The sequence below is a fragment of the Pelodiscus sinensis genome, chromosome 2, assembly GCF_052426305.1.
Source record: "Pelodiscus sinensis isolate ZL-2025 chromosome 2, ASM5242630v1, whole genome shotgun sequence".
NCBI lineage: Eukaryota > Metazoa > Chordata > Testudines > Trionychidae > Pelodiscus > Pelodiscus sinensis.
In genome coordinates, this window is record NC_143053.1 from 206785545 (window position 1) to 206797565 (window position 12021).

A 12021-nucleotide genomic window follows, 5' to 3' on the forward strand; every position below is an offset into this window, starting at 1 on the left:
TTTAATTTTCCAGATATGTTTCCCACTTTACAAGCAGATAAGCCCCGGCAAAAAAAAAAAAAAAGTGGGGTTGTTTTAAATAGCTGCAAGCTCAGAAATATAGACGGGGTGGGGTGGGAGTGGAGGTTGGAGCGTGGTTGTACTCATCGGGAAGCCCAACTCGCTGGGCTCTCTGATTGCCACAAGCCCGAGGCAGGGAAGTGTCTTAATGTAGCTGGAGCCGAAACATGTGCCTCAAACTTGCAACACCAGAAAAAGCTTCAGCTAAACCCCCTCATGAATCACCGGCAGGGCGCAATTAGGGGCTTTTCCCTACAAAGGGGCTAAGGCAGACAACACAGCCGGAAGAAGGAGAAACCGGAGAGCCCAACCCCTGAGTGCTCCGCAGGGCATTCGCGGCTGTGCGGGCCTGCAGAGGAGGGAGGGGACTCGCAGGCTTGGGCGCGGGCGCAGGGGGAAGGGAGCGGGCTGCGGTGTTCACCTGCTTAGCGGGCTGGGCTCGGCCTCCTCCCCGCGCACGGACTTTCCCCCTGGGCCAGTCACTGTTCTCCCCTCCCTCCGCATCGCTAGGGAGGCGGCCGCGCTGGGGCTCTGCGCAGTCGGGGCCATGGACGCTCCCGCGGCTCCGGGGGGAGGCCTCTCTGCGTCCCAGCAGGTCCGCTTGATGTTCTATGCGCTGCAGCCCAATGAAAGCTCCTTCCCCAGCCTCCAGGAGGTGCCCGACTATGTGAATAAGGTGAGAGCTTGGCGGGGAGCTGGGCTGAGACAGGAGACTTCACAATGCTGGCCACTCCCTCGCCTTCAGGCTTTTGCCTCGCTGCCCTTTGCAGCCCTGCCTGCTCCTGCCTCCTTGCCCCCAGATGACCCTGCCTGGCCTACTCTTGTTCTCTCTGTGCTCTTTGCAGCCCCTGGCCTGCCCGTTAAACCCCTGTCTGGCCTTAGCTACCCCTGTCTGTAACCCTCGTACTCACTCTCCACCCCCCCACCTAGTCTTACTTCCCTCTCCCTCTGTGCCCTTTGCCCCTCTCTCTCTGCCCTTGCACTCCCTCATCTGCTTGCCCTGGCTCTGTGCCACCTGCCTCTCCTTCCCTCTGAGTTCCCTGCCAGCCCTTTGCCTCTGTCTGCCTCCCACACTAGCTGCCCTTTACACTCCTTCACTCTTTTCTCTGCTTGTCCCTCCCTGCCCTGATTTCATCTGCACCCAGTATTATCATCCTCAAGCTGTCAAAAATGTATTTACCTGCCTCCCACCCATGAGTTTGCCATAAAAATAATCAGTTTTTTAAATGTTGTCTGCTGGTTTCTGAGCCCTTAGGGTGCATACACTTCCAGTCTTCAAGCTGTCTCTGCAATTATGGGGGCTAGGTAGGAACGTTTACTGTAACGGCTGAGACTTCCATGCTACCTCTGGGTACTGAACCCTGAGGTTTTAAGAGTAACCTCCAATACTGTGAGACCAGTGATAATGTTGGAAGGTTTGACATCTTGCTGGAATTGGATAGCTTGAAAAAGGGGGAATCGATAATACTTTCTCTGAAAGAACTTCAGTTAGTAGTGTACAGTGCTTCACAGAATATGCAGATAGATCTCTTTGCTCTGAAGAGCTTGTAACCTGACAGGGACAAAAAAAACAAGACTATCCCCATTTAAAATATTTAGAAGACTTAGTGTTGCCCAGGCACGGCCTGGAGGCAGGTGCTGGGGAGGGGCACTAAGGCCTCCCACTGGTGCTCTCCAGGCCAGGAAGGGATGCAAAGGGGGCTGCGAAGGCTGGTCGGCTGTGGCTGGGCTGGGAGGCCCAGCAGGGCAGGGATGAGGGGAGCAGGCTGAGGCTTCTGAGGCAAGTGGCAGGGGCTTTGTTACCTGACCCCAGCGATACTCTTGAGGAGGAGGGGGGTGCAGCAGTGGAGCGGGTGGGGCTTTCCTCCCCTCCTGGTCTGGCGTGCTGGGGTGAGGGTAGGGACTTGGGGCAAGAGGGTCACTTACCTGGGCCAGTGGCAGACAAAATAGTGAGCTCTGCCCCCAGCTGCCCACTCCCTTGGTGGTGTGGCTGCCCCTAATGGATAGCTGTCCCCTGTGCTCACTTTTCTCTGTGGTGGCTATGAGTAGAGCATCCCTCTGCTCAGCCCTCTCGCTTTCCATGTTATAGAAACCAGCTGGATTCCAGGTACGTGTCATTTTCTTGGACCAACCAAACCCTGACTCTGCTTTAAATTAGGATAAGAGGAAGCTGCATACCAAATTTGGTGGTCCTAGCCCTTGCCATTTAGGAGAGTTCTTTTGAACAAATGGACTTGCAAACAGACAGACAGACAGATGCACAAATCTCTAATAGATAGATAAAGACAGTTAAAATAAAGGAGCAGTAGTAGTTTTGGAGAGTTTGCTCAGACTTGTTTTGTGCCATGCTCACTCCAGCTTTGATTATCTTTCAAATATTCTGTCCCACTTCTGGAGCCAAAGACTTGCTGTACCAGATGTTAGAGATGGATTTTTTTATTATTGTTATCTGTAATGCAAAACTGAGTGCTGGGTTCCCAATAGAGTGTGAAGCCCAAAACATCTAGCTACTCCTACTTTAATAACCTCTGTGTACAGTGGAGTTCTAAAGCAGTGCGTTGTAGAGAAGCCAGTCCCCACTTCCTTGCAAAACTTCAGGCAAAAGAAAGTGTTTGGATTCTGTTTAGGATCCTGGCCCTTCATCATACTCCATACCATTTTGGGTTTGTGAATGGTAAACCAATTAACTGGTAAATTTCACCCTTAATATTATGGTTAATCGGTGGGAGCTGAAGTAGTTCCCTGCCTGCTGTGGGCTTGGGGCTCCTCCAGCCCAGCCCCGTAGGGCTCACCATAAATGTGGGGTACTTCAGCCTGGGCAAAGCAGCCCCTGTCCCTGGCGGGAGTGCTGCTCTAGCCCGCCTGCCCCCGTTTAACTGGTTAACTGGGAAGGTCCTTTCTTGGATTGAGAACTGGTTAAAAGACAGAAAACAAAGGGTAGGAATAAATGGTAAATTTTCAGATTGAAGAGGGGTAGCTAGTGGTGTACCCCAAAGGTCAGTCCTGGGACCAATCCTTTTCAACTTATTCATAAATGATCTGGAGAAAGGGGTAAGCAGTGAGGTAGTAAAGTTTGCAGATGATACCAAACTGTTTAGGATAGTCAAGACAGAAGCAGACTGTGAGGGACTCCCAAGAAGATCTCACCAAACTGAGTGATTGGGCAACAAAATGGCAAATGAAATTTAATGTGGATAAGTGTAAAGTAATGCACATCGGGAAAAATAACCCCAACTATACGTACAGTATGATGGGGGCTAATTTGGCTACGACAAATCAGGAAAGAGATCTTGGGGTTATCGTGGACAGTTCTCTGAAAACTTCCACATGGTGTGCAGCGGCAGTCAAAAAGGCAAATAGGATGCTAGGAATTATTAGCAAAAAGCAGGACAATGTAGCACTTTAAAGACTAACAAGATGGTTTATTAGATGATGAGCTTTCGTGGGCCAGACCCACTTCCTCAGATCAAATAGTGGAAGAAAATAAAGTGCTACATTGTCCTGCATTTTGCTTCAGCTACCCCAGACTAACACGGCTACATTTCTATCAGGAATTATTAGGAAAGGGATAGAAAATAAGACCCAGAATATCTTACTGTCCCTGTATAAAACTATGGTACGCCCACATCTTGAATACTGTGTACAGATGTGGTCTTCTCACCTCAAAAAAGATATTTTGGCCTTGGAAAGGGTTCAGAAAAGGGCACCTAAAATGATTAGGGGTTTGGAACAGGTCCCATATGAGGAGAGGTTAAAGCGACTGGGACTTTTCAGTTTAGAAAAGAGGAGACTGAGGGGGGATATGATAGAGGTCTATAAAATCATGAGTGGTGTGGAGAGGGCCAATAAAGAAAAGTTATTTATTAGTTCCCATAATAGAAGAACTAGAGGACACCAAATGAAATTAATGGGTAGCAGGTTTAAAACTAATAAAAGAAAGTTCTTCTTCACGCAGCGTGTAGTCAACCTGTGGAACTCCTTGCCAGAGGAGGCTGTGAAGGCTAGGACTATAAGGGTATGTCTACACTACCCCGCTAGTTCAAACTAGCGGGGTAATGTAGGCATACCGCACTTGTAAATGAAGCCCGGGATTTGAATCTCCTGGGCTTCATTTGCATAAACCGGGCACTGCCATTTTTAAATCCCGGCTGGTTCGAACCCCGTGCCGCACGGCTACACGCAGCACGAACTAGGTAGTTCGGACTAGGCTTCCTAGTTCGAACTACCGTTACTCCTCGTGGAACCAGCCAGGATTTAAAAATGGCGGCGCCCGGCTTATGCAAATGAAGTCCGGGAAATTCAAATCCCGGGCTTCATTTGCAAGTGCGGTATGCCTACATTACCCTGCTAGTTCGAACTAGCGGGGTAGTGTAGACATACCCTATTAGAGTTTAAAGAGAAGTTGGATAAATTCATGGAGGTTAGGTCCATAAAAGGCTATTAGCCAGGGGATAAAATGGTGTCCTTGGCCTCTGTTTGTCAGAGGCTGGAGAGGGATGGCAGGAGACAAATCGCTTGATCATTGTCTTCGGTCCACCCTGTCTGGGGCACCTGGCGCTGGCTGCTGTCGGTAGACAGGCTACTGGGCTAGATGGACCTTTGGTCTGACCCAGTACGGCTGTTCTTATGTTCTTAACTAATTTAATGGAATTTTACATTCCTAGTCCATTTTTCTGTAACAGTTTTTAGATAGCAGAGTTTGGAAGTCTCCCATTCCTATTAAATACTAGGGAAAAAAGGGGATACATTTCAGAGTATCTCGGATGTTGCAATATGGAGTGATGGTTTTTCTGTCCCTCAGTGAAGCTTTCTTTTTAATGTGAGCCTAAGAAGATGGGGTAGACTCTGCTATTCAATCTCTCTCCCCAGAGTCTATTTCTTGGTCCTCCCGTAGCCCCACAAATGGGCAGAACTAATGCTTGACTCTGCTTCTGCTTATAGCTTTCAAAGCAGGCAGCAGCGCTTGCACTGTGCTTTGGCTACTTTGAAAAAGTATGAACAGCAGTAGAGACACTGAATGTCTATGTCCAGGGAGTCTCAGGTATACATATTATTGCTAGTTTCGAGTGTTCAAAAATCGTGAGTTAGTCCCCACTTCCAATTCATGAAGTTGTCTTGAAAGATCACGAGGTTTTTCTTTTTAAAGTGGCTTTTTATTTACATTCCAGTTTGTGAGCCTATTAAGTGCACTCTGTTCATGTTTTTCAGACTTCTCTTCCATGAGAACTAGAAACTTTTAATTAATATTAATTTTAATTGGGATTCTCATGAAATAAAGTTACAGGAGCTGAGACTTTACGAAAACCCCAAGGACTGTGAGACTCTCAGTCATATCACAAAAGTTTGTTCAGTGAAAATAGTGCAGTCTATTGCATCAGTTCATATTTAGTTCATATTGGGAATATTATGTTGCAGAGATTTTTTTAAAATGATGTTTTGAAGTCTCCAGAAATCGATGATTTAAGTCCGGGTGAAGAATCTTTTTTGGGTCGGGCTGCAGACCCACAGAAAAATCAGTCGGGGTGGGGAGGGGGCACACACAAGTGAGGGGGGGGGGGGGAAGCCACACCCTCATTGACGTTGCCACTGACTGAGGAGAAAGACACTTCCCATATTCCTCTTGCACAACAGAGGCTCTGGGGGGGGGGGATCTTAGTAGATTTTGGGTGTTCCAGCCACACAGTGGGGCAGTGGGAGGCTGGAGCACCAGCATGGACTCCCCAATGCAGTGGGGGTGACCATGGGCTTCGGGGGCTGGATCCAGGCAAAGCAGGGGCTGCATCCGGCCTGTGGGCCTGAGGTTCCCTACCCCTGATTTAAGTGCTTACTCAACTAGGACAGCTCACTCCTCAATGCCAACAGCGGGTTTTTCAGGCTACATAGTCAGGCTAAATGAAGTGCATATCAACTACAAACACCATCTACATATCAACTACAACCCAAACCCACTTAAAGTATTTATGGTGACGAGCAAAAAGGTGGACATTGGAAAGGGGAGGGCACTTTTGGAGATTACAAACTAGATTAGGTGATCCCTTCAGTTTGTTTTCTGGGAGCAAGGTTTGTAGGTAGGGGAGAGCAACAGCAGTTGACATGGATTCGGATGCTCCGTTTCATACATGAAAACTCTTTCACTAGCAAGCTGCTTGCTTGGCAAGTGGGTATGCCATGTGAATGGTGCTCTCTCTGCTTGCATAGGATTGTCTGACACAGTATTCCATGTCTGACAACCAGAAAACACTGTCAGATGGCTGGATGTGACTCAGTTGGAAATCAATACTGAAAGCGGTAGCTGTAAAGGAGTTGTACAAAGGAGTGTACAAAAGTCAAATATTTCCACCAGCATAGTTGTTGGTAGGTAAAGCTGTGTGCACAACATAACCATATGTTTCTTATTCACCATTCCCCTTTATCTTTAAAGGGCCACAAAGTGGTGTTCTTCTCTTGATCTGTGCAATTTTCAGTGCTGAGCTTGCTGCTACATTGCTCAGGTGCATGGATTAGTGTGCATGCCCAAATCTGGCTCTCAGTATTTAGGACAATGGGTCTTAATGAGCTAATTCTTCTCTCTACTGTCTATATACTCATTTTTTAAAATTTGTCGCTGAGCAGATGGGAAATGTATTTGACATAGAATTTTGTTAGAAAAATAGTTATTTTTAATTGTATGCCAGAAAAAAGTCATGTTTCCTATTTCCTAGTACTGAAGCAGATTTCTTAAAAAGGTGGGGTGGGGTATAATGTGGGAATGTGGTTTGAGAAATGTCTAGGATTGGTGAATTTCAAACCAAAAAAATGGGCTACTTATATTTGTGTTTTTTATGATTTATTGGTTCCAAGTTATTAGTGTTGCCTGCAGTGCTTTTTTTGTTTTTTGTTTTAAAAAGGTGCTGGTACTCCAGTGGAAAAGTTGTTGAGGTCTCACTGGAGGTGCCGGTACTGCGTACCAGGCAGTACTTTCACAAAAAAGCACTTCTTGCATGTATATGTTTGTTTTTGTTCCAGAAGGAGACTTGAGGCATTTTGTCTGCTTTAAATAATTGGCTCTCCATTCTTTGCAAAAGATTTCATGTAATATTTCAGAGTCCAGTCCTGCAAGCAGTCATTGTGGGACATAGTGCTTTTAAAAGCTTCATTGCAACAATTCATGACAGACAAGGCCTGTAATATTGTAGTACTGTAAAATTTGTCACAGAATTCATCCCTTCCCTCATATTTGGGAAGATATGAAAACTAGAACCAAATACAGTAGACTTCCGATAATCCGGCACCCTTGGGACCCAGGTGGTGCCGGATTATCAGAAATTCCGGACTATCAGGAGGTACTCTGGCAGGGCCGGGTCTCGTCGAAGGAGAAGCGGAGGAGGGGGCGGGGGTGTGCCAAACCCTCCCTCCTGCTGCAGGGAGGCAGAGCCTGCGAGCAGAGGAGGAGAGGCGGTGACAGGCAGGCAGACGCATTCAGGACGTTCTGGTCAGTTACAGTCACTCCGGCTGGATCCACAGCCGACACGCAGTTCATGTAATTTTCCTCTCTACTGGCAGTAGAGAGGAAAATTCCATGAACTGCGTGTCGGCTGTGGATCCAGCCGGAGTGACTGTAACTGACCAGAGCGTCCTGAATGCGGCTGCTTTGGCACACCCTCGCCCCCTTCTCCTTTCCCTCCCCCTCTCCCACCGACCCCTACCTTCCCCTGGCCCCCCTCTCCCGGCAGTAGAGAGGAAAGTTACATTTAACTGCGTGTCGGCTGTGGATCCAGCCGCAGTTAATCAATTACTCTAACAACTTGAAGCAGCTGCTGGAGCACTTCCGGGTTGCAGTTGGTGCCGGACCATCAGGCGTACCGGACCACTGGATGCCGGACCACCGGAGTTTTACTGTACATTGTTGCTTTCTTGAGACTTCCCACATCAGGAAACACTAAATTCTGAGTGGTTTGAGCCACCCACATTAATCTCAATTGGTGGTTAATTCTGAATCCTAATGAAGGAAGCGTACATGTTTGTCTTGTTATCTATTTGACACCAGATCCTTTAGGCAGAGACACCATGTGCTGTGCTTAACCCACAATCCCTGCCTGCCTCTTGTGCCTTCCTTACACCAAAAGCTTCAAATGACCCTTCAACCAGCTGTGCAAACCTCCAGTTTCCTTCCTGACAGCATAGGTAATTGAGTTAAACCTTTTTACAGCAGTACAAAAATCTGCTGTGCATTGAAAACTGGAAATGTGTGTAGAATAAAAAATAAATTTAATTCAATATAAACAAAAATAACAGGCAGTGTGAATTAAGCTCTGCCTTTATAGCAGCAAATGTATTTCATTTGAATGTTTGCAGGATTAAGTCTTTTAATCTGGCCAGAAGTAACTGATGGTATCAGACCTGGTTTTTTCATACCTCCATGAACTCAAACAGTGACTGCACAAACATAAGCAAGCATAATCATATGTTTATCTTAAAGTCAAATAAAAATCAGTGGAGATATGCCAATGTAACTTTTTTAGTTCTTCTGTGTTTTGTGTCTTGAGGTCATTATATTTCCCCCAGTAAATCACAATATACACAATGCCCGTTCATTCACTTGTAATCTGATGCTGCTGCTGGTATGTCTAGAAAAAGATTTTGGCTGTACAAAACAGTCTATGGGCCTTACAGAAAAGTTCCTGTAGCCAAAGTCAGCAGTACATAGAAATTAATTGAACAATTGTCAAGATAGCATGCAATAACCCACTCATATTTGTTTACAAATGAAATCAATCTGTGTTTATTCAACTTTTCTCAGATATAATTAATTTTGTTATTCATATCAATTGTTGCCTTATGAATGTAGCTAAGATTATTCACATCTTAGCCCATTGTGTTCTCTATACACAGTGATGATCTAAATAATAAATAAATGGCTCTAGGAAGGCCATTCTAAAATGTCGTTATGATATCTTCTAACATATGCTGTTTTGAAAGTCCTGCTTGGTATAGTCTTCAGAAATTTATGCAGAACTTAACTTGTGTTATAGTAACTGCTCTTCTCATCAAATCCCTTTTCAGGCTACGCCGCTTTTCATTGTCTTGATGCTGTTGGAGTTTGTTGTCAGTTGGGTCTGGAGGCATCAGGCATCAGTGCGGGTCAATGATAGCATAACTTCTCTCTCTGCAGGAGTTCTGTCTCGACTTCCAGAGTAAGTGTTACTTGTGTATTGGTTTGATTCATTCCTCATTTGAATTCATTAAAATGTTGTAGTGAACCCAAATGAATTAGTCAAGAGCTGGATGGAATGCTTCCAAAAATTGATTTTGCATTAAAAAGATATATATTTCTTTTTGAAGTGTAACAGTACATTTAATATTTAAACAACTTGATCTTGAAATCTGTTGGGCTTCAGCTATTGAGGAATCTGTGACTTTGGTTGGGAGGTAGACTACTTCTTGTGTTACTATGTACATTTAAATCTGTTTTCTTCTGTTATCTCTTAGGCAAGAGCAATATATAATACAGGCAGTCCCCGAGATCCGCAGTTATGAACAGGGTTTGCTGCCCGTCTCCCTGGTCTGCTGGTTTCCAGCAGACCAGGGAGACGGGCAGCAAAGCCTCTGAGCACGCCGGCAGTGGGACAGCCGCAGCGGGTCTGGGCTGTCCCGCTGCCGGCGTCCTCAGAGGCTTTGCTCCCCATCTCCCTGGTCTGGGGACCAGGGAGACGGGGAGCAAAGCCGGGGAGCACATGGGCAGCGGATAGCCCAGACGCGCCGTGGCTGTCCCACCGCCGGCGTTCTCAGAGGCTTTGCTCCGCTTTGCTCCCCGTCTCCCTAGTCTGCGGCGCGTCTGGGCTGTCCCGCTGCCCCCGTGCTCTGCGGCTTTGCTCCGGACGCCTGTGGTACAGCAGCTGGGGCGCTGCCGGTTGGTCCCGTAGCGCCGCTCTGGGCGCTACTGGACCAACCCGGCAGCACCCCATCTGCTCTGCCCCAGGCGTCCTAATTCAGCCACTGCTGGTCAGTTTCAGCAGCGGCTGAATCAGGACGCCTAGGGCAGAGCAGCTTGTGTGCTGCTGGGTTGGTCCAGTAGCGCTGAGCAGCGGCGCTACTGGAGCAACCCAGCAGCACCCAAGCTGCTCTGCCCCAGGCGTCCCCAAGTCAGCCGCTGCTGAAACTGACCAGCGCTGACTACAGGAAGCCCGAGGAAGAGTTGCTCTGCCCCGGGCTTCCTGGAATCAGCCGCTGATCAGTTTCAGCAGCAGCTGACTTGGGGACGCCTGGGGTTCTTAAGTTGAATCTGTATGTAAGAACTGGCGTCCAGATTCAGCCTGTTGAAACTGATCAGCGGCTAATTCCAGGAAGCCTGGGGAAGAGCAACTCTGCCTCGGGCTTCCTGTAGTCAGCCGCTGGTCAGTTTCAGCAGCGGCTGAATCTGGATGCCAGTTACGACTTACATACAGATTCAACTTAAGAACAAACCTACAGTCCCTATCTTGTACGTAACCCGGGGACTGCCTGTATTGTGCCCATTGGTCTTTTAATAAGGAGTAATAAAGAGATGTAATAAGGAGAATTCTCAATAATTTCTCACTGATCCAGTGACTATTAACATCAGTGGGGGTATTTTGTTTAGTGGGTTTTTAATAGATGTCGAGACCAGAAGGGGCCACCGCGGGAATTTGCATATTTTCTTCCGATTTCACTTTCGAAAGCAGAGCTTGTGAAAGTAGTTTGGACATGTTTTTTTCAGCAATCCCCCATTTTTTTTTGAAAAGCCACTGTTAATCAAAAAATGAGGTTTATGCAGCTTTTCGAAAAAGGGGGGGATTGTTGAATAAACCCGTGTCCCAACTACTTTCACTTTCAAAAACTCTTTCGAAAGTGAGATCAGAAGAAGATATGCAAATTCCCGCAGAATTTGCATATCCTCTTTCGAAACTTCTGTGTAGTCTAAAGTCTCTGTGGGCTTGTCTAATCTGACTTCCTGTATATCACAGGCCATACAACTTTCCTTTATTAATCCCTGCTTTAAATTCAGTAGCTGTGGTTACTTGATATCTTTTAAAAAACCCATCCAATCATGATTTTAAAATTCCCCGTGGTGGGGAATCTGCAATAGCCATATGCAAGTAGTTTTCCTACGTTTGATTACCCTCATTGCTAATAATTTGCATCTTAGTTCTACTCTAAATTTGTCTAGCTCAGATGTGGGCAAGAGGCGGGCAAGAGGCAGCCAACAGGCTGGATCTGGCCCGCAAAACCACCATATCCAGCCCACAGCTACTTCACTGGAACCCTTAGGCAGAGAGCTGCTCACACTCTCCTCTGGGCGCTGGGGAGGAAGAAGAGAGGCTTTGCACGTTGCTTTTTCCCCCAGTAAAATCTCCTCTCTCTCTCCAATTTCCTGCCCCTGACTACCACCCAAAAGCCTCTGTACTCCTTTTCCCCCTTCTCCCAGGTCACAACTCCCTCCCAGACTCTGTGCCACCTCCTGCACTCTCCCTTAGGTTAGTATCCACTCCTGTACCCATATCCCCTTCTGCACCCTGCATCCTAAGCTCCTGCCCCAGATCACAACCCCCTCCTTCATCCAAACTCCTACATCTCCTCCTACATCCCATTCCGCTACCCCAAGCTCCCTTCTGTATCCACCATCGTACCAGAACCCCCCTCAGAAGTGTGGTCTTTGACCATTTGCCAACATTTTGGAGTGGCCCCATCCATTAAAATGTATTGCCTACCCCGGTTTAGCTTAAACTTCCAGCCACTTGGTTTTGTTAGTTTCAGTTTAGGAGTCCAAGATATATCTATTATCTAATTCCTGTTCCCTATGTAGGTACTTGTAGACTGATCAAGTCACTCTATTCTTTGATAAAGTAAATAGATCAAGTCCTTCAGTCTTTCTCTGTGAGGAATATTTTCAGTTCTTTAACCACTCTTGTATCTTATTGAAATATCAGAGGTTTTTAAATATCTTTGAAGTGTAAACACCAGAAG

At 46.8% G+C, this 12021-nt stretch overlaps 1 protein-coding gene across 1 annotated transcript in view; it reads left to right on the forward strand.

Annotated features, from left to right (window-relative positions):
* Positions 1–370: 370 nt before the first annotated feature.
* AGMO (alkylglycerol monooxygenase) overlaps positions 371–12021 on the forward strand; it is a 266886-nt gene continuing 255235 nt past the window's right edge. Inside the window, exons 1-2 of the mRNA XM_006138322.5 lie at positions 371–736; positions 9103–9233. Coding sequence (XP_006138384.3) covers positions 608–736; positions 9103–9233 — 260 coding nt within the window. The 5' untranslated portion in view covers positions 371–607. The remainder of the gene's footprint in view (positions 737–9102; positions 9234–12021) is intronic.